Source organism: Mauremys reevesii, linkage group 21 (assembly GCF_016161935.1).
Source record: "Mauremys reevesii isolate NIE-2019 linkage group 21, ASM1616193v1, whole genome shotgun sequence".
In the NCBI taxonomy this organism is placed as follows: domain Eukaryota; kingdom Metazoa; phylum Chordata; order Testudines; family Geoemydidae; genus Mauremys; species Mauremys reevesii.
The window spans coordinates 19,906,679-19,933,561 of record NC_052643.1 but is presented as its reverse complement, the minus strand read 5'-3'; the positions used below and the strand labels follow the sequence as shown (position 1 = coordinate 19,933,561).

Below are 26,883 nucleotides of genomic sequence, written 5' to 3'. Positions count from 1 at the left end.
TCCAACTTTTCAGCTTGTATCAATGATTAACACACTTAAGACTTGAATACTTGTTTTTAAAAATAAGAAGAGAAAAATACTCTACACAGCACTTGGCATCTTGGGCAGCAGCATCCCAGAAGAGCCAAGAGTTACAAAATTATTTGCTAAGACACTGTCTACACATTCTGTAAGAGTTATATGGGTGTGACTAGAAGTGTTACTGTAAATCAGTTTAGTCAAACCAGTGCACACTAGGGGGTTGCACTGATTGAACTAAATGGATTCTGAACCTAGTTATATCAATGAACAAACTGTGGGTAGTCCAGCTCTGACAGTGTTTGCAGTGTCGTTGTAACCATGTTGGTCCCAAGATATTAGAGACACAAGGTGGGGGAGGTAATATCTTTTATTGGACTAACTTCTGTTGGTGAGAGAGACCAGCTTTTGAGCTTACACACGTCACCTGAAAAAGAGCTTTGTGTTAGCTCGAAAAGTGAGACAGACAAGCAACAGAAGTTGGTACAATTAAAGATATTACCTCACGTACCTTGTCAGCCCTAAGAGCGTCACTCCAACTTCTCACAGGGGATATGCTCATCTAAAAAGTTACCACCTGGCTTTGGGAATTAGTTTTCATTTGGACCTATTCTTGGTTCCATGCATGTTGGATGATTTGGATTTTCTAGGTTATCAGGAAATGTAACTGTGAGTTCACTGGCTTTGACACAATAGGATGATTGAGACCTCCACAAACTGGAAAACATGTAAACAGACCAACTAGTAAAAAAAGACATAAGTTCTTTTTCCTCAAGGCAGCAAAGCAGAGATGCTTGGGCAAAACAAGAGATCTGGAAACAAGAAAACCCACCCCACACTTCTCAAAAAATTGGGATAATTATTTTGGTTTCTCTCAGAGCAAAACAATTTAAGACTTGCTAGAGTCATGTTGTTATTTATACAGCATAGCAGTATGCAAGATACATCTACTCCATCAGACTGCAAAAGTTCAAGAGGACTGGGAACGGCAGCAAAGAAGGAGCTCATCAGCCCCCCCGAGGAGGATCATTCTACTGTCTCAGTGGACTGAGTCACTGGCACAGAAAAAATGCTCTGTTACTTACCAGTGGCGTGCAGGAGAAGTGATCCACGTTCAAAGGGTCAACTTCCAGTTCCAAATCAATGCTGTCTGCATGCTTGGTGCTGCACAGGAAATGAGGGCAGGAATGATGTTCTGTAGCTTGGTTAAGATCCTTACACAAAACCACAGCTTTACACCCCGAGGCTTGACCACAAAGAGAAGCGCTGAGCACACCTGCATGCCTGCAATGCACACTTGCTATAGCTGGCGGCCTGGGCTAGGGAGGAGGATGGGCTAGTGGACTGGGATGAAAACATGGGTTCCATTCCAAGCTCAACCCCAGATCTCCTGGGTGACCCTAGACAAGTCACGTGACCTACCTCATGCCTCTGTTCCCCACCTGAAAAATGGGCATAACCCTTCCCTATGTCACAGCGGTGCTGCCTATAACTCCATTCAGCTATTACCGTGATGAGGGCCAACAAGTATCTAGACAAAGAGTTCAGGATCTGCCTCACAGACTGGGGCCTTCAGCTCCCATAAACTCTGGTGACAAACACTGAGGCTGTTAATTTACACCGCATGCACACCCCTACAGGCTGCTCACAAAAAAAGGGCTAAAGTAAGTGAAACACTTAACAGTACAAAGAGGGGAAGGGAAATAGTGGCTCCAGAACAAATGGATGGGGATAATCTAGAGGGTTTATTGGGATCCACAGTAAGTCAAGTTTAAAGCAGCTTCTGTTTATGAAGTGGAAGATGGAGACAGGCCAGCAGTGAAAACATCAAACATATACCACTAATGTAACGAGTACCCAGATCTTCCACTTCCCAGGTGAGCACAATGCCAGCTCAGGCCAGCACATACATGCCAACCCAGGCAGGTTACGAGCTTCCATGTAAAAGGCTGAGGCACTTGGCCCTGGGAAACCACAACAAGGGGATAATTTTATCCCCTAAAATCAGAGAAGAAAGCTGCGTGACAGACTGGGGATTTGTCTGTGGAAAAGATGAACTCCATCTTGTTTTGTGAATGCCATTTTGTTCCAGGGGCCTCACTTTATTGTAATCTCTATTGTGGATTAGAGCATCCATATTGTAGTGGGGGCTTGACACCTAGTTAAATGATGTCATCTATGAAGCTGACACATAGCAACACAGTCCCATCAACTGGTTGTCTCTCAAAGGCAGGCCAACCCTAGGAACATTTAATTCTCTACACAGTAGCTCGGATGGGAGCAGAGGCTGGGGTTTCTCAACCTGGACATGTGGCCAAAGAGGTCAGAGTTTACATTTAAGGGGGAATCTGCTGTGTGAAAGGAGGTCATGATTGCCACATCAGAAGAAAGGGCTGGAGGAGAGAGAGGGCAGGAGTTCAGGACAGTTTTTTCTAATAATCTGTAACTCCCCAGTGCTTTCAAGAGTAAAGTTTGTCTCATTAAGAAACCCCTTTCCTAAGACCGTGTTCCTTACTTGCCTGCCATGTTGTCCCCAAAGGGATTAATTGAGAGGCTCAGAGCATCCACAGTAAGGTAGATCTCAGAGAATGGATGAAACCAGTTGGGTGTCTCAGGAGGGCTGGAGCACTGGTTCTGATTGTACTGCAGGACCCAACTGCCCAAGAATGGTGTCAGACATGGGGGATGCTCCTGGGAGTGCACCTGAGAGCCCCAGCATTAGGAATAATGACCGGTCAACTATCCAAACCCAGGGGGTTTAGATGCATGTGGGATCCAGCGGTTGGGTCCACTCACAACAGACTGGTACCCATGCACAACGGGGGCCTGGAGCAGGTTGCAACAGGCAGCTTCCTCTGCAAAGTGCAAGAGAGACCCAGAAACTCAGGCCAACCAGAGTTTATACCTGCTTCCTGCAGCCTCTACATTGACAAGTCAGAAGTCTGAAGCATTGGGTCTTACCGCCATTTGATGAGGGTCTGGATCAGTGTTGCATAGCCCTGAGCAGCAGCAAGGTGTAGCAAGGTCATTCCTCGGAAAGTCTTGGAATGGATCAGGTGTTTCGACTTTGTCCAACAGGCACGACTCATCATCTTCTCGCACACCACCACCACACGGCTCTCAAAGCAGCTGCCCAACGTCCCGGTCCCAGACACACACTGCAAGCAATATGCACATCTCAGAAGCTGTCATCTGGGAGGGTCGCTTGGACTCACATCCTGCACAGGGCAGGACTTGTTAGGCCATTGTGGGCATTTGCTTTTAAAAATAATGAGTGATAGGGAAGTGACAGAAGGGGATGAATGTGACACGAGGAACAAGACAAAAGCTGACAGGTTCTTTCGTTTATTTGCACTAACCTGTACTTACAGTCAACTCTATAGGGTAACTTTCCACATTAGGGAGGTCATTGCAAGTGGCACACTGGGAACAAGAGGGTGCCCTTCTCATGGACTACCTGAGCCTAGGAGGAGACGCTGGGCATTCCACTCCCACCAAAGCCAGTGCCTCTCAGAACCAGACCTGGAAAGAGTACTTAAACAGGGAACAGCAGCAATGACCAAAAGCCATGAGCCAGGGCTGGTCAACAGCTGTGCAGAAAGATTCTGGGGAAGCAGAATTGCAGGTGTTCTGCCATATCTGTGGATAAAGATGACTTCAGTCACTTGTATCGCACCCCTAAGAAAAATTAAATCACAAAAGGGACTCTTTAACAGGAGGTAACGTGTGCGTTACTGCCCACAGCAAAACTGTAGCAGTGCCGACAGATACTGTGACTGCGAGGTCTCTGGAGCCACAGAGATCTAGGAGTCTGAACAATTAAAAAGCCCAGATACTGTGTGCTGAGTTCAAAGAACTCCTGTTACGAGTTGCTTCTTCACTGCTACCCAAGGCACCATTCTCTCTGGTCACCCAGAACTCCTAGACCAGCTAATGTCTTTGATTTTCTCAGTGATTATCAGGTGACAGGCCCCAAAATATGCAATTATTATCAAGGAGTTTCCTGCCAGCCCCTTCCCTGGTTTATCTGTTCTGTAGGCTGGAATGTGCTTCCAAAGACAGAAGCTGAATAAGGGGTGCAGTGCTGACTCGATCAGAGCTATAAATGCTGGATGTCCCTCACAGACCAGAGACTCTGAAATGGAACTGCCCAGCCCTATATGCTTAGGGCCTGGATTTCTGTTCCACACATCTCATCAGCTGGGCACTTCCCTCCCTTCCTCCCCCCCGCCCCCCAAGGGCTCCCCCATTGCTGCTGTGCTCCTCATCCTCAGGGTACATTTTAAAACAGACTCCAAGTTACAAGTGCTAATGGAGCTCTTTTTATGTGGCTAGCGAACCTCCTCCACCCCATGCCCCCCACCATGATATAATCCCCTCCTGTCTCATTGGACTATGTCAACATTTAGATGGGAGAAGTCCTAGGTAATACTGCAGGTAGCATATTGATGATTCAATAGGTGACTCTTCCATCTGAGCAAGTACTGAACCAGTGCAACAGCTCTGATGTTAGGCAGCTGTAGGAGGTGCAGTCTTTAGAATGAGATATAAAGCCAGCTCCTGCCTACTTCTGGACTGTAACAATCCCATGGCATTTTTTTGCATAACTAAAGCGGTTAGCTCCAGCGCAATGGTCAAATTCCACTTCTGGTAACTTCTTTGGTTGCATTAAGTTCCCCAGCAGCTTTATCTGCTGTGGCTCCTACAGTGTTCTTCACTTCCGACCCTAAACTACCCTAAACTACCACGTTGCTGTGTGCCGTTAAACAGCAGCCATGTTTGACCCCTCAGGGTGAATGTACTGATCTCCGTTTGTGATTTGTATTTCAGTAGTTATGTTTGTAAATTGCTTTGGACCCTTGCGAATCGAAGGTACTTTTGACTGTCAAGTAAATTTAAACAAAATGTAAAGTTTAAAATTTAAAAAACCCTGAACTCAAAAGGAACCCCTTGCTCAAAGGCCAGATCGTCTGATAATGTCAACACTTGTTTTGTAACGTGCCTAAGTATTGCAGCAGCACACACTGACCTGCTACCTCTTCCATTCCTAAACACAACTGGGAGTGTTCAGGGTGCAAGGTGAGCTTTAATTTAACCTCCTGGCTTTGTCACTGTGTGACAGCCCAAGCACATAGCATGTGCTAGTTCTCTTCCTTAAAGGAGTTCACACTGAAATCCCTTTCTAGAAGTGCTAGAGTTAACTCAAGAGATTTGAAGAGTTCCTCTGGGAGTCATTATGTTATATTGTGTAGCTAGTTAGTTATAGATCTTTTAAAATAGGTATTTATGTAATTTCATATTTAGGTATTTTTCAGATGAGAATTAGTGAAAGCAACACTCTCCCATGCCAGTTACTGGGAAGGGATGTTTTAATAGTAATGGATATAATTAACCCAAAATGCTGCTTCAGAGCAACAGACGACCTGTAGGGAAATGCACATTTGAACAGAAATACTGGGAAGCAGAATAAAGGTCTTATGAGAAATAATGAACCCTACAAAGAAGATATTTCAGTTAAACACCTCAGCTTCCCGGTCATTCTAAGACACCAAAGCATGCCCCTATTACATGCCAATCAGTTAACTCAGGATCAATGTGTATAAGTCTTTCGATACAAGATATAACAATATATCCAACTTAAAAGCTGCACAGCTGATAGCTTTGTTTTCATTAATAATAAAACTTTGTCTTGGTTCAGCCTTTAGCTTCACAAAAAGCGTATGGATACTGAGACACCTCAAGTCTACCAGCCAGTGATAAGTCCCTTGAAGCAAGTTATACTCAATTACATCTGTGCCACCCCACTGACCTGAGTTGCACTGGTGTGTAACACAGCAAAAAATGGCCTCTGTTCAGCAGGCACCAGTATCATAACATTGCTTTTTTGCTTTAAAGGCAGGAGCTGTTTCAGTGGACGTTAAGAAATGGAGCTGCTCAGTGGGAGTGCCATGCTGGCTAGGGAGGCAGAGTGAACCTAGGTGTTGGCTTGTGGAGATCTCCCAGATCTGATTGGGGTGGGAGGGAGGAGGAGAACGGGCACCCTAGAGGGGGATGAGTGTCTACCTGCTAGTGGGTTATTGTGGCTGTTTGATACCACTACAGCCTACCCTGCTGCTGTCCCTGGCATGACAGAGACTGCCTGGCTGCTTGGCTCCTGGGACCAAGGCCACTACAGATGTTGGAGACAGTGTATTTCTGTTCTGCAGTGCGTGGTTCTAGGATACTTATTAAATAACTATGGAAATGTATGAGGAATGTGGTTCTTTCATATTACACTGCACTATATTACTAACAAAGTGATTTGTCGTTCTGATTAATCACACAGAAAAGAGTTAGTCCAGATAGTTTATGAAGACAGTGGGGTTGCGTATAGCAGCTTGCACCCTCTGTTACAAGCACACATCAAACAACTACCTGCCCTGGGTGCCATTTCCAACCTACTACATGGTCCCCAGCGGGAGCTAAGCTGTCATTCTAGCATTCAACTAGTATGTAACACGGGAATCCGGTATCACTAACAGGTGTGAAATATTTAGAAGCCTTCCTGAGCGTCACACTGACAGAAGCCTCATGCTTCCAAAGTCCCTTCTTCTTGCATCTGTTGGGCCAGCCACTGCCAGGTCGTCTTTATTCTTTGATGTGTGCCCATCTCCAAAGGAAGGCTACAGAATTTGGGTTTCTATGTCACTAGAGCAGGCTTCCACGGACCATAGAGATGCATCTCTTAATGGATTCACAATCAATCCCTAAAAGAAGTGCGAACCACTATTTATAGGGCTGGAAAATATGGTGATTTTGAGAGGAGGTTGTAATTAAAAGGCTCTCAAGAGGCAAATGGTGTTTAAAAGATATCTCCCTCACCCTCCAAAAAGCTAATTCCAGAAGGAACGTGTATAAAGCAAAACTGACTCAGTGACGAAGGACTCATACTTGCGTCTGGGTTCCTCCATTCCCGCTCCCGTTGCCCCCGCCTCCTACTCCTTGTTTGTGCTGCTGGGATCCCGTCATCTCGGCCATTCTCCTTTCCATCTGCTCAAGTCGTTCCAGGATTGACATCCTGAACTGATTATCTAGGTCAAAACAGACAGAGTTATGACATTTCCACGACATTTCCAAGACAAATGCAAGCTTTTGGTGACCTCCTGCACAAAATCACCAATGGGACCTGGCACCAGTGGGAGATGCGCGGAAGGCGAGTTCTGTTTTGTAATTCATACGGTCAGAAGCGGGATCCTGGAATAATTCCCTGTCTCAGACAGACTGTGTGATCAGGGAAGCTGGTGAACATCTCCAAAGCAAAAGGAAGTAAAGATTAAAAACGGTCAGAACTGGAGATTTCTTGACAGAACTCTGGGCAGTCCTCGTGCTGCACTCGGCACCCACCTCCTGTTCAGGTGGGGGCTGTGGAGTGGAGTTGCCCTCCTCACAAGAGTAGAAGGGCACCTCCTTGCTACTTTCTGCTTGTTATGTTCAAGTGTCAAACAATTCAGTGTCTTGGCTTCCTCAAGTGGTGGGGAAGAGAAGGTAGTTGATATTTTATGACTAATTTACAATTGTTATATGTGAAATATGCAAGAGACAGATATGGCTTCACCTTCGCTGTCCATCTCCAAAAGCTTATGGCTTCCTATCGCGCTGACCCCCTTCCCTGCAACAGCTGGCTTTGGGCAGCCCTGCCATCGTCCCCATTTTACAAAGGGTGATTTACCTGGTGAGAACCATGAGTGAATGATTGCTACAGAAACAAGATTCCCTCGGGCTTTTTATTTCTCTTGGAACAAGGAGCCAGTAGAGGAGCACATTCCCTTCTTCCTAGGCCTAGACTCAGATCCCAGCTCTCAGAAATTAACGTGGACAAAGCCCATAAAATGTGCTGGTTACCTGCAAACTCATAAGGGGTCAGTAACAATTACTTTAAATGCTACTGAAAAGTAGGCAGTAGACAAACTTCCTCCACTCCCCCAGGCTGGCGGGAGCTGCCAACTACGGGGATAGCATCTGGGCACATCAAAGAGTCTTTACAAAATGCTTATTTTACTTAGGTTTGATCTCTATGGGAGCTGGCAGGCACCACTGGTTACTCTCCTCCTCCTGAGCTGCAAACCAGTATGACGAAGCAGCTACTAGGGCTAAAATCATGGAACATATTATTTACCCTTTCACATAACAAAAGAACCAGGAGTCTGCCAATGAAATTAATAGGCAGCAGGCTTAAAACAAAAACAAAGAAGTACTTCTTCATACAACGTACAGTAAACCTGTGGAACTCACTACCAGGGGATGTTGTGAAGGCCAAAAGTATAACTGGGTTCAAAAAAGAATTAGATAAGTTCATGGAGGATAGGTCTATCAATGGATATTAGCCAAGATGATCAGGACATGACCCCATGCTCCGGGTGTCCCTAAACCTTTGACTGCCAGAAGCTGGAACTGGACAACAGTGGATGGATCACTCAAAGTTGCCCTGTTCTGTTCATTCCCTTTGAAGGAGCACTGGCCACTGTCGAAAGACAGGATACTGGGCTAGATGGACCATTGGTCTGGCCCAGTATGGCTGGTCTTATGACCTAAGAGATGGAAGCCAACATAAGCATGTTGCTTCCCCAAGATTATTAAGATAAACCTGTCCTGTGCCCCGTATCTAGGTCAAATCAGTACAGTGAGAAGAGGTGGATAGCTCTGGTCAACTGAATGTCTATACAGACTGGTCTCCCTCTCAATACTCTCATTGGTTGTGCATCAGTATATCTGTAGTGCATAAGGTCAGAGGTCATTCAGAGTTTTCTGGACCTTCCTGCATTAGCTGCTAGGGTCTGTTCTGGCCTCAATGGAAGTTATGTAGTTGCATCAAGGACAGAAATGATTAGCGACTATTTCTTCCTGACCCACATCAAATCTTCGAAGCCGCGGGACCAGCAGACCCTCTGCAGGCAAGCCGCAGAAGGCAGCCTGCCTGCCGTGCCTGGGGCGGCAAAATGCCTAGAGCCGCCCCTGCATGTGGTGTACCTCATCCAGTGCACTAAATGCCCCGGGAACAACTATGTGGGTGAAAGCACTACGCTCTCGAATGAACTCGCACAGAAAAATGATAAAAGATAAACACACCATATCCCCTGTGGGCAAACACTTTTCATGAGTATCTGACCTCTCAGTCCTCATCCTCGGAGGAAATCTGCACACCTAGCTTCGGAGCTTAAATTCATAACTTTGCTAGACACTAAGGGCATGTCTTCATTAGTAATGTTAAAGTGCTGCCACTTTAACGTAGATGTGTAGTCGTGGCACCAACGCTCCAGCGCCGTAAAAGACCCACCTCCACCAGGGGAGTAGCTCCCAGTGCTGGTGCACTGTCTACACTGCCACTTTACAGCACTGAAAGTTCAGTGCTCAGGGTTTTTTTTTCACACCCCTGAGAAAGTTGTGGCACTGTAAACTGGCAGTGTAGACAAAGCCTAAAAATCATGGTCCTAAATAAGGCTCTGGATTTACAGTTTATGACAACAATCTGTAACCCGCTAGCCCCCCCTTTGTCCTATGACTGCAGACAGATTAACTGGCCACTTCACCTTGAATGGTCTCTTACAATGTGCTAATTACTTGTGCTAAACAATCTGTTTCACCTTTGTTTAATTGTGACATTCGGAGTTTCTTTCCCTGTCCTGACGAAGAGCTTTGGGTAGCTCAAAAGCCCGTTTCTTTAACCAACAGAAGTAGGTCCAGTAAAAGATACTCCCTCCCCCACCTTGCTTCTCCAAATGAGGAGACAAACTTCTGTAAGAAGCAGGTGACATTTCCACAGCCTGCTCCCAAACAGTGGTCAGCGCACAGCCTCTCCTTAGGTAGTGTTTTTCCAACACGGCTTTGTTCTGGCAGTACTGCAGTGTGCTGCAGTGCAGTCCATGTCATTTCCTCCTCCTCCCCCATTTCCATGCAGAGCACGTACACTGCAGAGATTGAAACTACCTGACATCACTGAGCCAGCTCCTTCTCACCACATCTCTGTGTCAAACACAGCTATGTCTGTAACTTGCTAAGAGCCAGAGAGCCACATATTTGCTGCAGAGGTTAACGGCTTTCCACTGTCTGCATGTTTAACACCACTCCCTCTGGCTGTACAGCCAGCACCTTCATTTTATTAACTGCTCAATGAACAGTCTCATGAAGATCATTCTAGTAGCATTTCTCTGAGCCTCCAATTCCAAATAGGAGAAAGTAACAGCCATTCAACACAGGAAAACATTTAAAAAGCAAAGTGTTGAACAACTTAGCGCAGACAGCTTTGACAAATCACCCCCTGGCTCCCTGCATGTAGCTATACAGAAGGATTACAGTCTAATCCTACAGACAACAACTGCATGAATCAACTGTTCAGGTGAAAGCTGGATCAGGTTATTCTGACCCTGAAGATCTCACACTGTATTGGAGTTTCAACAGAAATGTATTTTTACATGACTGGTTTGTCAAAAATAGCAATTTGAGCCCTGGGCTTTTCTGCATGCAGCTAATTATCCTAGGTTCTACACTATCCTTCAAGAATTTATCTTGTGTCTTTTTAAAAAAAACAACTGATCCTAACCCATCCCTTTCCTGATCCATCAGATAAAGATACTTGGCTCTTCCGTAATATCTTTCATCTGCGGACTGCAAGCACTTTATCAAGGGGATGGGCAGTCACTATCATTATCCCCATTACACCGATGAGGAAACAGACATGCAGTTCGAGATCCACTTAGAGAGCCTCTGGGCTGATACTGTTGTGCCCCTGGATTTTTCCATAAGAGAGAGGAAAAGCATAGGAGACTTTCAGAAACCTTTGTCCTACCCAGGTAAAAAGCTAGGGCTCTCCTGACCTCTACTGTGTGTAATACAGCCTCCCTGCTGTCGCAGAGAGGCTTGGGGTAGAAAATTGGAATGTGAATCAATTGGTTCACGTGGAACAGGGAGGTTACCTTTGGGATGAATTTTGGATGTGGCCTGAGCACAACCTTGTCCTGAGAGAATACTGTGTAGAGGGATGTGCCATCAGAGCCGCCGTTTCTCCTGGCCGAGGTGATTGCTATTCTCTTATAGGTCTGTTAGTCTAGAAGGTGCCACAGGGCTCTTTGTTGCTTTTTACAGATCCAGACTAACAAGGTTACCCCTCTGATAGATACTGTTCTCTTTAGTGTCTCACCAGGGCTCTGGCTAGTTGTGTTCATCGATGGCTGCAAAATACTGGTTAGTTTGTTGGCAACTCAGAAGCATTAAATTTCCTGAGTACGAATTAAACCTTCCAATAGCTCTAGGTCACTGACAATATTGATATGAAACGAGGTCCACTAGGTATCATTAATAGTTAACAGAGAACCCTGGGTGCCATTCTCCACGCAGTCATTTTTCCAGATGAATAATTTTGTCATTTCAATAGCCTCAATAAAACTCCTACCTAGTGGAAACTTCAAAATGCCTTACGTGTAATGTCGTTATAATCAGGCCGCAGGCTCATGTGGCCACAGACAGATTGAAATGGCTTGTTAAGAATCAAGGTTCCAGTACAGTCTGATCAACCTGCCGTGTAGGCTTCTTGCCTTCTGCAGTCTCAAAGGTCAGCAGCCCATCTCCCTCTGATTGTACGAAGGCAGCACCCAGCTGCCGAGTTCTAGGAATCTCAGCACAGAAAGGTATAGCAATTCGCTATTCTGCAAGGGAAGGTACCAGTTATTTAAAATAATAAGTCACTGCGACAAGGGGAGGAGCACTGAGACCACTGATTTCCTCCTGACAACAGAAAGGAAATGACAGGCTGCTAACTACCTGCGCTGGGATATGGATGCAGTCGTGGTTGGAGGAACATCGTCCCTATACCTAAGCAGAGCTTTAGTATTACCTGCCTTACAGGTCACAGATCTCCTGTTTGTATTACATGGAGGACCTTGTGTGTACTTTTGTTTTAGGAGGAGACAACGGACTCAAGAACCTTTGTGATAGCAGCCCCCCACATTCCATATCCTCAATGTACCCAAGACAGCCTAATGGAACTCATCATACTTCTAATTATAGCATAAAATAAGAACATAAGAACAGCCATACTGGACCTGATCAATGGTCCATCTAGCCCAGTATCCTGTCTACTGACAGTGGCTGGAGCCAGATGCTTGAGAGGGAATGAACAGAGCAGGGCAAATATCCAGTGATCCATCCCCTGATGTCCAGTCCCAGCTGCAGGCACTCAGAGGCTTGGGGATGCCTAGAGAATGGGGCTGTGTCCCTGACCATCTTGGATAACAGCCACTGATGGACCATCCTCCATAAACTTATCAAATTCTTTTTTCAACCCAGTAATAAAATATAAAATATTTAAAATAAAAATCTAGATTTCTACAAGTTTTACCTTTAATGCATCTCTGTAACCTCAATCTCACTGACAATTTTAAAAGAAGATTGGGTCCAGGAAGATGACATACACCAGGAAGTCTCACCTCACATGTTTGAATAAGCTGACCACTTTGCCAGACCAGTGCTGCTTCCTGCAATTTGGAAGCTGCATTAAAAAAAAAAAAAAAGGAAGGGTGATGCTGTACCCCTAAATTATACATTTTATCCCAGTTCTGCAGGGGCCTAACAAATTTGTGAGATTTCATGTAATACATTGTACAGACCAATATGCCAACTCTAGGCACCATGATAACGTTAGTTCCTCTTAACTTTGAACTACTTTGATTGTGGCAGTCTGTCTCACAACTTCACTAGTTCTTTGTTATAAACACAATTCATCCAATGTTAAGTGTAACAATAATAGCATCTATAACACAGAAATGAATGTTTAAGTGTTTTTCTTTCCTCTTTAATGTCTTTGAGTTGAACAGGTTCAGGAAAAGGCAAAGTTTCCACAGATAATAAGCAGTAGCAAGTATGCATTCACTGAAAGATGCCAAGAGAACACATTGCTTTGGGTAAAGAGCTCTGCCCTGCTCACTGTAACTAACCAGACATAACTTTTCCTCTCCTTGTAGCTAATTTAGCTTTAAACCAGTGTATTTCTCAACCATTTTAAACTTTTCTATATGTAAAAAGGTAGTTGCAATAGCATCTATTAAAAATCAGCAAGAAAACATCACATTTTCTGCTCATACAGGTTCTTTTATTTATTGATGACCCAAGTACTGAAGATTTGTTTGGCAGACCTCAAAATGTTTGGGATACAGATGTATCTGTTTTTGTACTGTATCAAATACAACTGAGATCCATAAATAAATAATCCCAACAAGAAAAAAAATTCCCCAGAGCCATGATTTCAATCCTAATCTTCACAATGGATACAGAAAAATATAAGATAGTTGGAGGGAAGTCCCAAAAGATGATAAAAACTGGTCCTGTTCTGCTGACCCTTCAGATACAGTTGTGAGACATTTAGTCAAAATATTACCAAGCCAAGAGCTGCAAAGGAGTTAAGCAGCAATGCTCAAGCATTAGGCATTTTATTTGGAGCTCTGATGAAAACCTTTACTGTCCTGCCTCCCCTTCAAAACAATATCAAAGCCGTGAAGCACTAATACAAACACGGGAGAGAGAATCGAAGTTAAAGACAACTTTGTCAACATTTAATATAATGTATCCTGCATTTCTTCATGAGTGACGCCGCCTGACAGGATCTGCCACAACACTTTGCATCACTCCAGAAGCTCAAGTCCACCAATCTTGTGCCACTTCCTATTTTGCTATTAAAAACCTCTCCTGTCTTCATCACTTCAGATGTTTCTGTAGAGTTGCCTGCTCAGTGGGCACTAAGAACTTGGAGACCATGCTCAGGTCTGTTATACTCCTGGAATATCACAGGACTACACATCTCACAGTACAAAAACCCAACAGCATACACATTAAGCTGATAAGTGAAGCTATGCATCTATTATATCACGATGCAGTTCTGAGTACAGCTACTCAGGCAGCCATGTATCTCTTTGAGAACACAGCAAAGGCAGGCAGGCAGGGACAGGCTTGATAGCTAACACTCCCCAAGCCTCTTTAGTGCATCCTAGGTCTTAGTTTTTGGACTTTAAACATTTTAGTCTTTTAACAAAGGCAAACTGAGTTCTTCCACTGCTCTCACCCATCTCAATGAGACATCTGGCTAAAATTTTACAAGAGAAGCAAGGAACTTGATATATTTTCTGAAGATTCACTATCTCACAACAGTCATTACAGTCCTAAAACGCCTATTCTCCAACCTCTCCACTTTATGTGGGAAACGGCACTGGCATACCAAGTTCCCCTTTGTCAAATCTGTTCTCACTGTGGTTTGTCATTCTTCTGGAAAAACTAGAGCAGACTACAGATTATAAAGTCCCACAAAGTTCTCTGACAGGGATGATTTACTGTCAAAGTCTTGGCATATTAAAGAGAGCTCCTCACGGGCTTAATAGTACTGCAGAGCAATACATGCACTTATGCTTAAAGTAAACCTCAATGGAAAACCATGAGAACAATTACATTTTGTATCTTCCCTTTCTGAGGTTCCCGAAACCTCAAATAAATCTGTGCACTCTCTCTGGTCCAATAAAGTCTCCGTGCTCTCAGCATCCCACATGGGTATTGTTTTCCATCATACCATATTCTAAGTTTCACTGGTTATAACTAGGCTTGGCAGAATTTGATTTTTTTTTAATATATAATTTTGATGGATACAGATGCTTATTTTTAATCATTTTTTCAATTTTTATCAATTTAAATTTTCAGAATTGCAGGAAGTGATGGGAGAGGGAGTCAGACAACTGGGGAGGGGGGTGTCAGACTATAATTATGTAATGACAGTAACCATTGCGATTCAAAAAGTTAAAGCTTTATAACAAACAGTTAAAACACAAATTGTCAACATCACATGTCAAAATATACATAGTAAATAGCCTTAAATCAAAATCTAGTAAGTTCTCAAGAAGAATTTGTCTTACTTGGCCTAGCTGTACATTTCAATTATCATCAATGGAAATTGGTTGGTTTATATGTGAACAGTGTAAGAGACATTGCTGGGATGATTTAGTTCAGGGGTCAGCGGCAACCTTTCAATAGTGGTGTGCCGAGTCTTCATTTATTCATTCTGATTTAAGGTTTCGCATGCCAGTAATACATGTTAACGTTTTTAGAAGGTCTTTCTATAAGTCTATAATATATAACTAAACTATTGTATATAAAGTAAATAAAGTTTTAAAAATGTTTAAGAAGCTTCATTTAAAATTAAATTATAATGCAGAGCCCCCCGGACAGGTGGCCAGGACCTGGGCAGTGTGAGTGCCATTGAAAATCAGCTCAGGTGCCGCCTTCGGCACGCATGCCAAAGGTTGCCTACCCCTGATTTAATTGGTGTTGGTCCTGCTTTGAGCCGGGGGTTGGACTAGCTGACCTCCTGAGGTCTCTTCCAACCCTAATATTCCATGATTCTATGACATTTCTCAACCTTTACAGATTAAAACTGAATCCTTCCAAGCCACAGTGCCACAGACTTCAGCATGCGTGTCCCTTCCTGGTCCTCTTTCCTTTTGGGCTTGGTTCCAGGCAGGGGAATTTTTGCATGTTCTCTTTTTTATGAGTGAATGCCAGGGTTCATTCTCTCTCTGGATCACAGTGTCTCCTGTCCAGTTAGGGGTTCAGCAGTTTCAGTCAACATGTAATTGAGTCCCTATTTGGGATACCAGTTGTTTATCCAAGGTATTTAAGCTATCACCCTGGTATCTAAATGCTGAGGTGGCACCCATTTTCTAAAATAAATTAAACTGAAATGGGGTCAGTTCCCTTCATCTCCTCATAGACCCCAGCGCTGGACACTGCTAGCTCTCCCCTGTTTTTTCGGGAAGTTTAATCTCTCTGCTGAAGCACTTATTTTCTTTAACCTTGACAAAAGTGGTTTGAAATTACTTTCCATTATTTATGAGTATTGCCACCAGGCCTAGTGGCCCATTGTGCTAGGTGTTGTAAACATACATAATGAGAGACAGTCCTGCCCTAAAGAGCTTTTCACTGACAGCTTGTTTTATCTGCTGGAAACCCTAATGTGTCTGGTTTCAGAGTGGCAGCTGTGTTAGTCTGTATCAGTAAAAACAATGAGGAGTCCTTGTGTCACTTTAGAGACTAACACATTTATTTGGGCATAAGCTTTCGTGGGATATAACCCACTTCATCAGATGCACGCAGTGGAAAATACAGTAAGGAATAAATATATAGCACATGAAAAGATGAGCGTTGCCTTACCAAGTGGGGGGTCAGTGCTAACGAGGCCAATTCAATTAGGGCGGATATGGCCCATTCTCAACAGTTGACAAGAAGGGGTGAATAACAACAGAGGGAAAATTATTTTTTCTAGTGACCCAGCCACTCCCAGTCTTTATTCAGGCCTAGTTTGATGGTGTCGAGTTTGCAAATTAATTCCAGTTCTGCAGTTTCTCGTTGAAGTCTGTTTTTGAAGTTTTGTTGTTGAAGAATGGCCACTTAAGTCTGTTATTGATTGTCCAGGGAGATTGAAGTGCTCTACTACTAGTTTTTGAATGTTACAATTCTTGATGTCTGATTTGTGTCCATTTATTCTTTTGCGTAGAGACTGTCCGGTTTGGCCAATGTACATGGCAGATACATCCCAATGTATCTGAGATCCTTGAGGAGTTCTGACACAAAGTCTGCTCTGATTCACACTCTTTTCATGCATTTTCATCCCTTCTCACTACATTCTTTGTTGGACTCTAGATATCCTTAGAGCAAGTGCTTAACTCTGGGATCAAATACACATATTGGGGCTGAAATCTACAAGATGCTGAACTGTTTCTGCTCCTATTGTCTCTAATGGGAATTTGAGGCACTTAAAGGCTCACAGGATTGAGCCTTTGGTGAATGAATGTAGTTCTAGGAGAATGAGACCAAAAAACAGGACCTGGAGAATCCAGTGAAACTTGTCTCACTGGAACTTCTTAGTAGGTGATCAGTTCCTTTCACACTAGAAGGTGCTCTAGGAATGTGACCCCATAGCCAAGTGGGGCTGTGCAGGTATTTTACAGAAATAATCTGACTTCACCATTAGACAGTAAATACATAATTATCTATTTCTTCTGCTGTTGAGCATAAGAGAATCTTGGTTTTTGATTCAGAAGAGAACAGGGCCATCCTTAAGATTTATGGGGCCCTACGCAGTATCAGAGATTTATTTGCAAAAAACTTTGTAGTAAGGGTGAGTCAGCAGTCTTGCTGAACACAACATTAAATATTATGGAATACACGATGCAGCTCTTCTCTGTTTTACATTTTCTTAATCAGTATTTCTAAGCTGATTTTATATTTTAAATGTACTCTTAAGCCTTCATAAAGTAATCAGTCCAGATTACTTCATATTTAACTCAGTGAAACAAAGACATTATTTTAAATTAATCAGTCACAGAGGTTTGGTGTGTTCATAACAATGTTCATTGCTTTCAGAAAGAGGGAAATTAATTTACTTTGTGTGATCTCCATAACAAAACACGTTTATGAAATTTCACCAACTTTAAAAAAAGTTTCCAAAGATTTTAGGCATAACAAAGGATTTTATATCTCACTAAGGTACTGATTTTGCAGGAGGGTTCTCTTAAAACTAGTTCATCAGATAGTCAGAAGTAAAGAAAGGGAAACTCTTTCAGTCCAGCTATCTGGCAGGAAAAGGGTGTTGCCCCTTTAAGGGCTCTCTTCAACTGGGCGGTGGGGGGTGGAGGTGAAAGGAGAAAGGGATGGACAGAAAGGACAGGAAGACTTTGGAAGAAAGTTTTTTTTTTACTACAGTAATTAAAATTAAAATGTGTATTTTAGATAAGCATGGTCTTTTGAAGGATTTATTTAAAAAACTATATGTCTGAAGATCCCAGCATTTAAGGCTAAAGAGGATTGTGCATCTAAAAATCTATGCAAGGATTTTTTAAGAGATGTAATTTTATAACTTCACCAACTCACTAATGAAATATTTTAAAGCAAATTTTAAATTAAGGTCCTGTAGACTAATATGTTCTGTGTAAATATTACAGTCATGCACAACTGGTTTTGTCAGTAAATTCAGAAAATGACAGTATATACCCCGGCTTTGGCAAATGCCTGTTGAATGGCTTCATTACCACTTGAATGGCTCTTTAACCATTTCAATGTTATGCTTATAGGTCTGTCAGGCTTTTTCACTTTTAGGGCTTGGCTACACTTACAAATTTGCAGCGCTGCAGCAGGGTGTGAAAACACACCCTCTCCGGCGCTGCAAAGCGCCAGTGTGGTCAAAGCCCCAGCGCGGCAGCGCTTTGAAGTGTAAGTGTAGCCAAAGCCTTAAGTTACTAGATCCCCTCCAGAGTAAGGGCTTGTCTACACTGGTAATTTACAGCGCTGCAACTTTCTCGCTCAGGGGTGTGAAAACACACCTCTGGTGGAGGTGGTTTTATTATGAGCACTGGGAGAGCCCAGCGCTCTGCCGTGACCACACAAGCCACGTTAAAGCGCTGCAGTAAGCACTGGGATCAGGTAAGGCTGTGGCTACACTTAGCACTTCAAAGCACTACCGCGGCAGCGCTTTGAAGTGCTAAGTGTAGTCAAAGCGCCAGCGCTGGGAGAAAACTCTCCCAGCGCTGTCCGTACTCCACCTCCCTGTGGGGAATAACGGACAGCGCTGGGAGCCGCGCTCCCAGCGCTGGGGCTTTGACCACACTGGCGCTTTGCAGCGCCGCAATTTGCAGCGCTGGAGAGGGTGTGTTTTCACACCCTGCTGCAGCACTGCAAATTTGTAAGTGTAGCCAAGCCCTTAGATGGTGAAAGTACATTACTGTCTAACTGCCTATTCCAATGCCTGAAAAGAGCTGGTCACATCCTTCCTGTTGCTAAAACACTTTACTCTTCCATTTAAAAGCAATTGCTGTAGTTGCTACAGGGATTCTGTGGAACTGTGAACTGGATGAAGGTTGGCTGATAGACACTCATTAAGTTATGATCCATGTTATGAAGAAGGTTGAGAATGGGAAATGACTGCCTAGGAAGGAGAACTGCAGAAAGGGATCTGGGGATCATAGTGCATCACAAGTTAAATATGAGTGAACAGTGTGACGCTGTTGCAAAAAAAAAAAAAAAAAAAGCAGCAAACATTATTCTGGGATGTATTATCAGGACGGTTGTAAGCAAGCCATGAGAAGTAATTCTTCCGTTTTACACCGCACTGATTAATCTTCAACTGGAGTATTGTGTCCAGTTCTGGGTGTTACATTTCAGGAAAGATGTGGACAAATTGAAAAAAGTCCAGAGAAGAGCAACTAAACATTATTAAAGGTCTAGAAAACATGACCTATGAGGGAACACTGAAAAAAATTGGGTTTGTTTAGTCTGGAGAAGAGAAGACTGAGAGGGGACATGATAAGAGTTTTCAAGTCAATACAAGGAGGAAGAAAAACTGCTATTCTTAACCTCTGAGGATAGGACAAGAAGCAATGGGCTCAAATTGCAGCAAGGAAGGTTTAGGTTGTACATTAGGAAAAAGTTCCTGTCAGGGTGGTTAAGCACTGGAATAAATTGCCTAGAGAGGTTCTGGAATTTGCATCACTGGAGATTTTTAAGAGCAGGTTAGCAAACACCTGTCAGGGATGGTCTAGATCAGTGCTTCTCAAAGCCCGTCCGCCGCTTGTGCGGGGAGAGCCCCTGGCGGGCCGGGCCGGTTTGTTTACCTGCCGCATCTGCAGGTTCAGCCGATCGTGGCTCCCACTGGCCACGGTTTGCCGCTCCAGGCCAATGGGGGCTGCGGAAAGCAGCACAGGCTGAGGGATGGGCTGGCTGGCTGCCCTTCCCTGCACAAGCAGCGGCCCGACTTCGAGAAGCACTGGTCTAGATAATACTCTATATCCTGCCATGAGTGCAGGGGACTGGACTAGATGACCTCCCTCGGCTGTAAGAAGCTCTGTGGCTACTGCCTGTACAGTGACCCCCCACACACACTCTTCTACAAAGGTTTGGCACCCTTGCCCTCAGCTCTGCCCTCCCCGGCTCTGGGTCCAGCACACAGGCATTTAAAGTGCCTTGGACTGGCTGGAGGGTGGGGACCACAGCGCCTCCCTGGCCACGAGCCCTTGGGCAGTCACCCGCTCGTAAGGGCGGCCCTGCTCCTGCCCCAAAAGTGATAACCCCGTATACCATGTCCCGCTGCTCTCTGGCTGTCCAGCTCTGAAGGCAGTGCCTCCGTCAGCCGCAGCACAGAAATAAAGGCGCAACACAACCCCCCCCCCCCACACACACACCCCACAACACTCTTTTGATCAGGACTCCCATGGTTATAACCATGAAATTTCAGATGTAAATATCTGAAACTGTGAAACTGAGGATTTTTAAAAGCCTATGACGATGAAATTGATCAGTGGACATGGAGAACAATTGTTCAGTGTCCTTTTTATAGCCCATAAAATATTGGAAGACTTATCAGGTTGTCCCTCAGTCTTCTTTTCTCAAGACTAAACATGTCCAGTTTTTTCAACCTTTCCTTGCAGGTGAGGTTTTCTAAACCCTTTGTCTTTTTTGTTGCTCACCTTTGGACCCTTCAGTTTGTCTTTATTGAATTTTCGTCTTGCTGAATTCAGACCACGGAGCTTGCTGGGGCTGGCTTGTTGCACATTCTTCCTAAATTGTGATGTCCAGAATTGGACACAATACTGCAGCTGGGGCCTCACCAGTGCTAAGTAGAATGGGACCATTACATCCTATGTCTTACATACAACACTCCTATTAATACATCCCAGAATCATATTAGCCTTTTTTGCAATTGCATCACATTGACGATTCATTCAGTTTGTGGTCCCCTGTAACCCCGAGACTCTTTTCAGCAGAACTACCACCTAGACAGTTATTCCCCATTTTGTAGTTGTGCATTTGATTTTTCCTTTTTAGGTGAAGTACTTTGCATTTAGGTTAGCTATTAGGAAAAACTTTCTAACTACACAGGTAATTCGGGAACAGGCTCCCAAGGGAGGTTGTGGAATCCTCATCACTGGGAGGTTTTTAAGAACAGGTTGGACAAAAAACCTGTCAGGGATGGTGTAGGTACTTGGTCCTGCCACAGCGCAGGGGGCTGGACTTAATGACCCTCAAGATCCCTTCCGACCCTACATTTCCATGATTCTGTGAAACGCCCTGGGCAAAGGAACCGGAACTCAGCCATTGTCCGGACGGAGTGCGATGGTCAGCCCTTCAGCTTACACCACGTAATGAAGAGAAGTTTAGTTGTGCTGTTCATAGCTGCTGTAAGCAGGTACCTGCTACAGCTTCAACCTATTTACACCTTAAAGCACTGCACTAAGGCTCAGATTTTAGGAGTTGCTACACGCAACAATGCAAGGCCTAGCTGGTTTAGGAACCTAAATCTCATTATCAAAAGGGATTTAGGCACTTGGGAGCCTAAATACTATCAACTGTTGACTTCTGAAAATGAGATTTAGGCTCCTAAATCTGCTAGGAGTTGCAACACTGGAGTGCAGTAATGCCTAAATACCTTTACAAATCTGGGCCTAAGACTAGAAGAAGAGGATTGACTATTCAATGAAAATAAAACTCTGGCTGCCTAGCTATTTCAAGAGGATGATAAAGTACTTAAAACCAGCACAAATGCAGAGGCTGGAGGTCTGTGTCTTACTAGGAGACTTCTCCATATTCAGCTTGTAGCTTTGATAAACATTTCTATTTTAGTGTACCAAACTGTGTGAGGGATATTACTCAGCCCTATCCCTTTAGTGCTTTGGATGTTTCTAGAGCATAATATTCAAGCACTAACTTTTTATACTTTGAAATATTTTGGAAGGGATTGAATAATCTATTATATAAAATAATCTGTTTAACATCAAAAGCTGATGTTTGCATTGGGTTACAGAGCCTGAGACGAAATTTGCCCTGAATTTATTATAGGCTGAATGAGTAAACTCCTTGGGTGAAACCCCCACTGAAGTCAATGGGCCCAGGATTTCATCTCTTATTTACAGCTTTCAATTTAAGTTTTCCAGAGCACTCACCTCAGTTATTCACATTTTGCAGTGAACTCTCTTTTGTGTATTAGGCTGTTGTGTGATTGTCATGCCAGCCCCACACAGCTACAGGTGCTCAGTCTTCTCCTCCAGGGCTCTTTATTTCACATCAGGGCCCATGGGTGCAACAATAATATAAATATTTAAATCTGGAGTCCTCTGTACAGTTTTACACTTGACAAAGTTTACCAACTAACTTCTACAATATGTTGTGTGAAGTCATTAAAATACTTTGACCAATTTTTCTATTAATCTCTTGAAATTTAAGCTTCATTCTCAAATGGAAGTGGTTTGCAAGGAGCAAATTTATTACAGAGGGAAATCCCAGATTTCTAGCTCTATTCATTGCATGTCTTAAAGTCCTAAAAACAATTTAAATAAATAGTGTAGCTCTATATTTATTGGAGAAAGGGAATCTTTTCTATTAATTTTGTACAAGTTTCACAAAGTATAACTATTCAGTGAACAATATCAACGTATAAAAACACCAAAGTAGGATGGAGTCCTTTAAAAATGTGAGACCAGCAGTGACTCAACAAAACAGCAAGGGGCAGGCCTGCAAAAAATATTTAAAATATACACGAGGTTTCCTTGTTCTCCTATTCATGCAAAAGAAGAACACAGATGCTCATGGTTACCCAATATCATTTGACACTGAAGTTCTCTTGTATAATTTTTGTTTTCTTATACAAATGCAATGAGAACATGATAAATACTTGCCTCCTTCCTGAGATGGTCTTCACATTATTTTGGATAATAAACAAACAAAGGAGGTTGCAAACACAGAGTCTCTCTCTCTCCCTATACAGATCTTGTTCTAATTTTGGTAAATTAATACCTCCTCCCAATACACACACACCCCTAATTATTAATATGAAAAACACAAATGCTGCTAGCTAAACACCTCAGAATTCAGCAGACTCTCAAGCAGCATTAAACAAAAAACAATCTTTGAACAGACAAAATGTCTGAATGCACCATCATGTATTAAGAATTCATCCATGCACTCAAAAAAAGCCATTAAACTGCTACACCTTTAAATGTAGTGAAAACACTACTTTCATTATTTCAAACTTTGGCATCGCTATATAAACAAAAATGGGGGCATGTCTTAGTGACTACTGGATGTCTCCCATAGCAGTGTTTGAGGCAGCTTTTCCTAGCTTATATTATTTAAATAAGAACCCATATCAAATAATATTGCAAGTTAATAGTATTTAAACAATGTGCGTTCCCTAATAAAGTGATCTGTAGCAGCATTACTAGTTCAGGATGAAAGCTTCAGTTCCATTTGTGATTGTGGGTAAGGAAATATTCTTAAAGACAAGAGCCCAAGGGCATTCCCACAACAAATGTGTTGGGGAAATATTGGCAACTTAAAAAGGAATAAAAAATGCAAGAGGACTAATACTGAACAACTGAACTTAAAAGCTACATGGTACAATCTGAGAATGAATAAATGACTTCGCTGGATACTTCCACCTATGGTGCCACAACAAATTTAGTTTTTATTTCAGCTCTTGATGGTAATTTAACTTTCATACCAAACATTTCACTGTTATTCATAGACAGCTATAGAGATAAAGTTTCTTTTCTTTTCAGATAGAGCGGTACCTTAGAGGAGACTTTTTAAACACCCTTAGGTTATATTCTTAACTAACCAACAGGAAATCTACAACAATGGAACTAACCCAGCAGCACCAGCCTTGGGAGATTTTCATCAGCCTGCGGATGTAGCAGACCGAATGCACCGCATCTATCCCTTCTGCCTCTACACACCACCACCATCACATTGTACTCTGCAAGAAGGAATTTCACTCCCCTGTTACAATGCATGGGTAGCAGTGCAACGAAGTCAGGTTAAATGCAAACAACACCATCTACAGCTGTAAATCCAGCTGTCCTACAAGGAAAACATGAACTAAAACACCATTTCCTCCTTTTACAAAAAAAAATCTCAAAAATAAATCACGAAGGGAGCTGGTGGGAGCTGCAGCTTCCCACTGCCCGATGACGAGACAGCTACAATGATCTTTAAAATCGCAGCTGCCCAAACCCTGCCTCCCATTTCCTCCTTGGCTGGCTTCATGCATCCCCAGCCAAACGCTCATGTGAGCTGCTCAAGCCAACCCTGGGCTGGAACAATGACATCACCCCCTCACGGGCCCCGCTAAACTCCGGCGTTTACAGTCGGGGTGAGCCGGGGGCCACAGCGAGAGCCCGGACCAGCTTCTCTGTGCTCGGCGCTGGGCGCTTCGGGGCTCGGCCCCCGCCGCCTGCCAGCCCAGGGGGCTTTGTCCCTCCCCGGGGAGCGGCTCGGCCCGGCCCGGCCGTTTGCACCCCGCGCCCCCGGGGGAGGGGAGAGAAAAGCTCCGCAAAGCGGGAGAAGTTTGGCTGAAGCTCGTGGGGAGGAAACTGCCGCGCCGGTGAAGTGGCCCCGATCCGGCCTCGCTCCCCGAGTGCCCTGTCGGGGCCGGACTCCGCGGGGACCGAGCACCCCCCGGGGCGCGGCTGCGGGCGGGTCCTAGGCAGGTGTCACAGTCAGTGCAACAAGCCGGCCCCGGCGAGCCCCGGGCGGGCCCCGGCGAGCCCCGCGCCCCTGGTCCCGAAGCTGCTCCGGATCCAGCAGCCCCCGTCTGGCCGCAGCTCCCGCGTCTCCCCGGAGACTCGAGCCGGTGTCCGCGTCAGGCTACAACCGCCGCCCCGGCCCGCTGCCGAGCGGGGTGCGGGACCGGCCCCCCCCCGAGCCCGCGGTACTCACGCGCCCCGCACGCCCGGCTCCATCCCCCGCGCCCCGCGGGGCCCGGCCCGCCCGCGCCGGGGCTGGCGGCTGCAGGAGCCGCGCCGAGCGCACCTACCTCCGGGAGCAGCCGCGGCGGGCTGGGGAGGGCGCGCTGCTCCCCGCTGCACCAGCCCTGCCGCAGCGCCCCGCGCCGCCCCGCCCCGCGCCGCGCCGAGCCCCGGGCCGCCCCATGCCCCGGCGAGCAGCCCGGCCGGCCCGGCCGCGCCGCCCCGCGGAGCCCGCAATGCAGCCGCCGGCCCCGCCCGCCGCCTCCCGCCGCGTTATGACAAACCCTGGCGCTGGGCCCGGGCAGCCAGCGGCCCCGATCCCCGCGGGGCACGTGGCGCTGTGTCTACACGGCCCGGGCAGCCAGCGGCCCCGAGCCCCGCCCTGCTCGGCCGGCGCCGCGGGGCACGTGGCGCTGTGTCTACACGGCCCGGGCAGCCAGCGGCCCCGATCCCCGCCCTGCTCGGCCGGCGCCGCGGGGCACGTGGCGCTGTGTCTACACGGCCCGGGCAGCCAGCGGCCCCGATCCCCGCCCTGCTCGGCCGGCGCCGCGGGCACGTGGCGCTGTGTCTACACGGCCCGGGCAGCCAGCGGCCCCGATCCCCGCCCTGCTCGGCCGGCGCCGCGGGGCACGTGGCGCTGTGTCTACACGGCCAGGGAAAGCGAGTTTGGGGCTGAGCCACCGCCGGCAGCTCCGGAGCTGCGGGAACGAGGGGGGGTTTCCAGTAGATCAGGGCTGGGGGGGGGGAGCGGCAAGTGGGCCAATGTGTTTTTCAGGGGCCCTGGAGCAGGGTCCTTCACGGAGCCTTCGGGTTGACTCACAACTGGTGCCCCAGGGCCTTTAAATCTTGCGGCCACGCCCCCTCAGGGGCAGTACCGGTAAATCACTTTCAGCCCTGACCTGAGTTAAGAACACCCCTTTTTCGGAGTGCAGACATGCCAGCAATAGGAGCAGCCCTGTGGAGTGAAGGGACAGGGGATATGTATGGTGTAGACAGACTAGGGCTGCATGTGCTGCTCCACCTGCTGTACCCAGGGGAAACTCCGACTTTGTCTGCACAGCCCACCAATAGTCGGGGACCAAGCTGGGGTAGCCAGGAACTGATTAAAGTCCCATCTATACTACACATTGTGATTATGCAATAGCCAGGTCCCCCCTGACTCACTGTAGTGCAGAGGCCGGGGACCTTAAACTCCATGAACTCCCTTCAATTCTCCCATGGCCTGTTTTCGCATCGGTTACCAGCTCAAGCTCCTACCTAGCTAAGTCCACATACAGCTTTTACCGTGGGATAGGAGCTATAGACACTATCCCCAGCAGTGTGAGCAAGGGAAGATCCCAGGCTGGTGCTGTCATCATACTGACCCACATACAGCATCTCCATCTCGCACTCCTATCACTCCCTGATCATAGGTGGCGCAACAAAAATGGATTTTGGGAAACTAAGAGCCAGGGCTTTATTGCTGGGCTGAAGGAGAGCTGAGGTGGGGCTTACCTCAAAGAGGGTGCAAACCCCAAACAGGAAAAAGAGAGAGAACTAGGAGTAATAGGAGGAAGACAGAATAGTGAGAGACAAAACCTTCTCAGGGGCTGGGCCACGACTGTGGAATGAACTCCCCCAGGAACTAAAGGCCATCACCAACCTCATCACCTTCTACTCCAAGTGGAAGGTGCAATTCTTTGTCCTTAACTCCTCTAACATATAAATAGCAACATATACATTTTAAAAAATCCAACCCTTAAAACCCTGCCAAAACAGGTCACTCCACTCCACATGCTTCTCCTCTGGGGAGAGAAAAAATCCCAACCTTAGGTGTGTAGTCAATTGCTTCATGCACTATCAGAAAGTGCTTAGATACTACAGTGAGAAGCATGGTATAAGACGCTATATGGAATACAATGAAATGAAGAAAGGGGACATTCAGGCTGAAGATCGGGAAAAGTTTTCTGAGCGAGTGATACTGAGCTGCAGAATAGGATCTAAAGTGAAGTGCTGGAAGGCAGCACTGCCTGTGGAGGACATAAGGACGTAGGTCCCACTCCTGCAGACATCCACATGTTTAACT

At 45.5% G+C, this 26,883-nt stretch overlaps 1 protein-coding gene across 3 annotated transcripts in view; it reads right to left on the bottom strand.

Annotated features, from left to right (window-relative positions):
- CAMTA1 (calmodulin binding transcription activator 1) overlaps nt 1-26,883 on the bottom strand; it is an 833,035-nt gene that overhangs the window by 39,061 nt on the left and 767,091 nt on the right. For all 3 annotated transcript variants that reach the window (XM_039508612.1, XM_039508610.1, XM_039508611.1), the window contains 3 exons: nt 6,949-7,088; nt 2,980-3,176; nt 1,104-1,182 (listed from right to left, as the gene is read on the bottom strand). In XM_039508612.1, the coding sequence (XP_039364546.1) occupies nt 1,104-1,182; nt 2,980-3,176; nt 6,949-7,088 (416 nt within the window). The remainder of the gene's footprint in view (nt 1-1,103; nt 1,183-2,979; nt 3,177-6,948; nt 7,089-26,883) is intronic.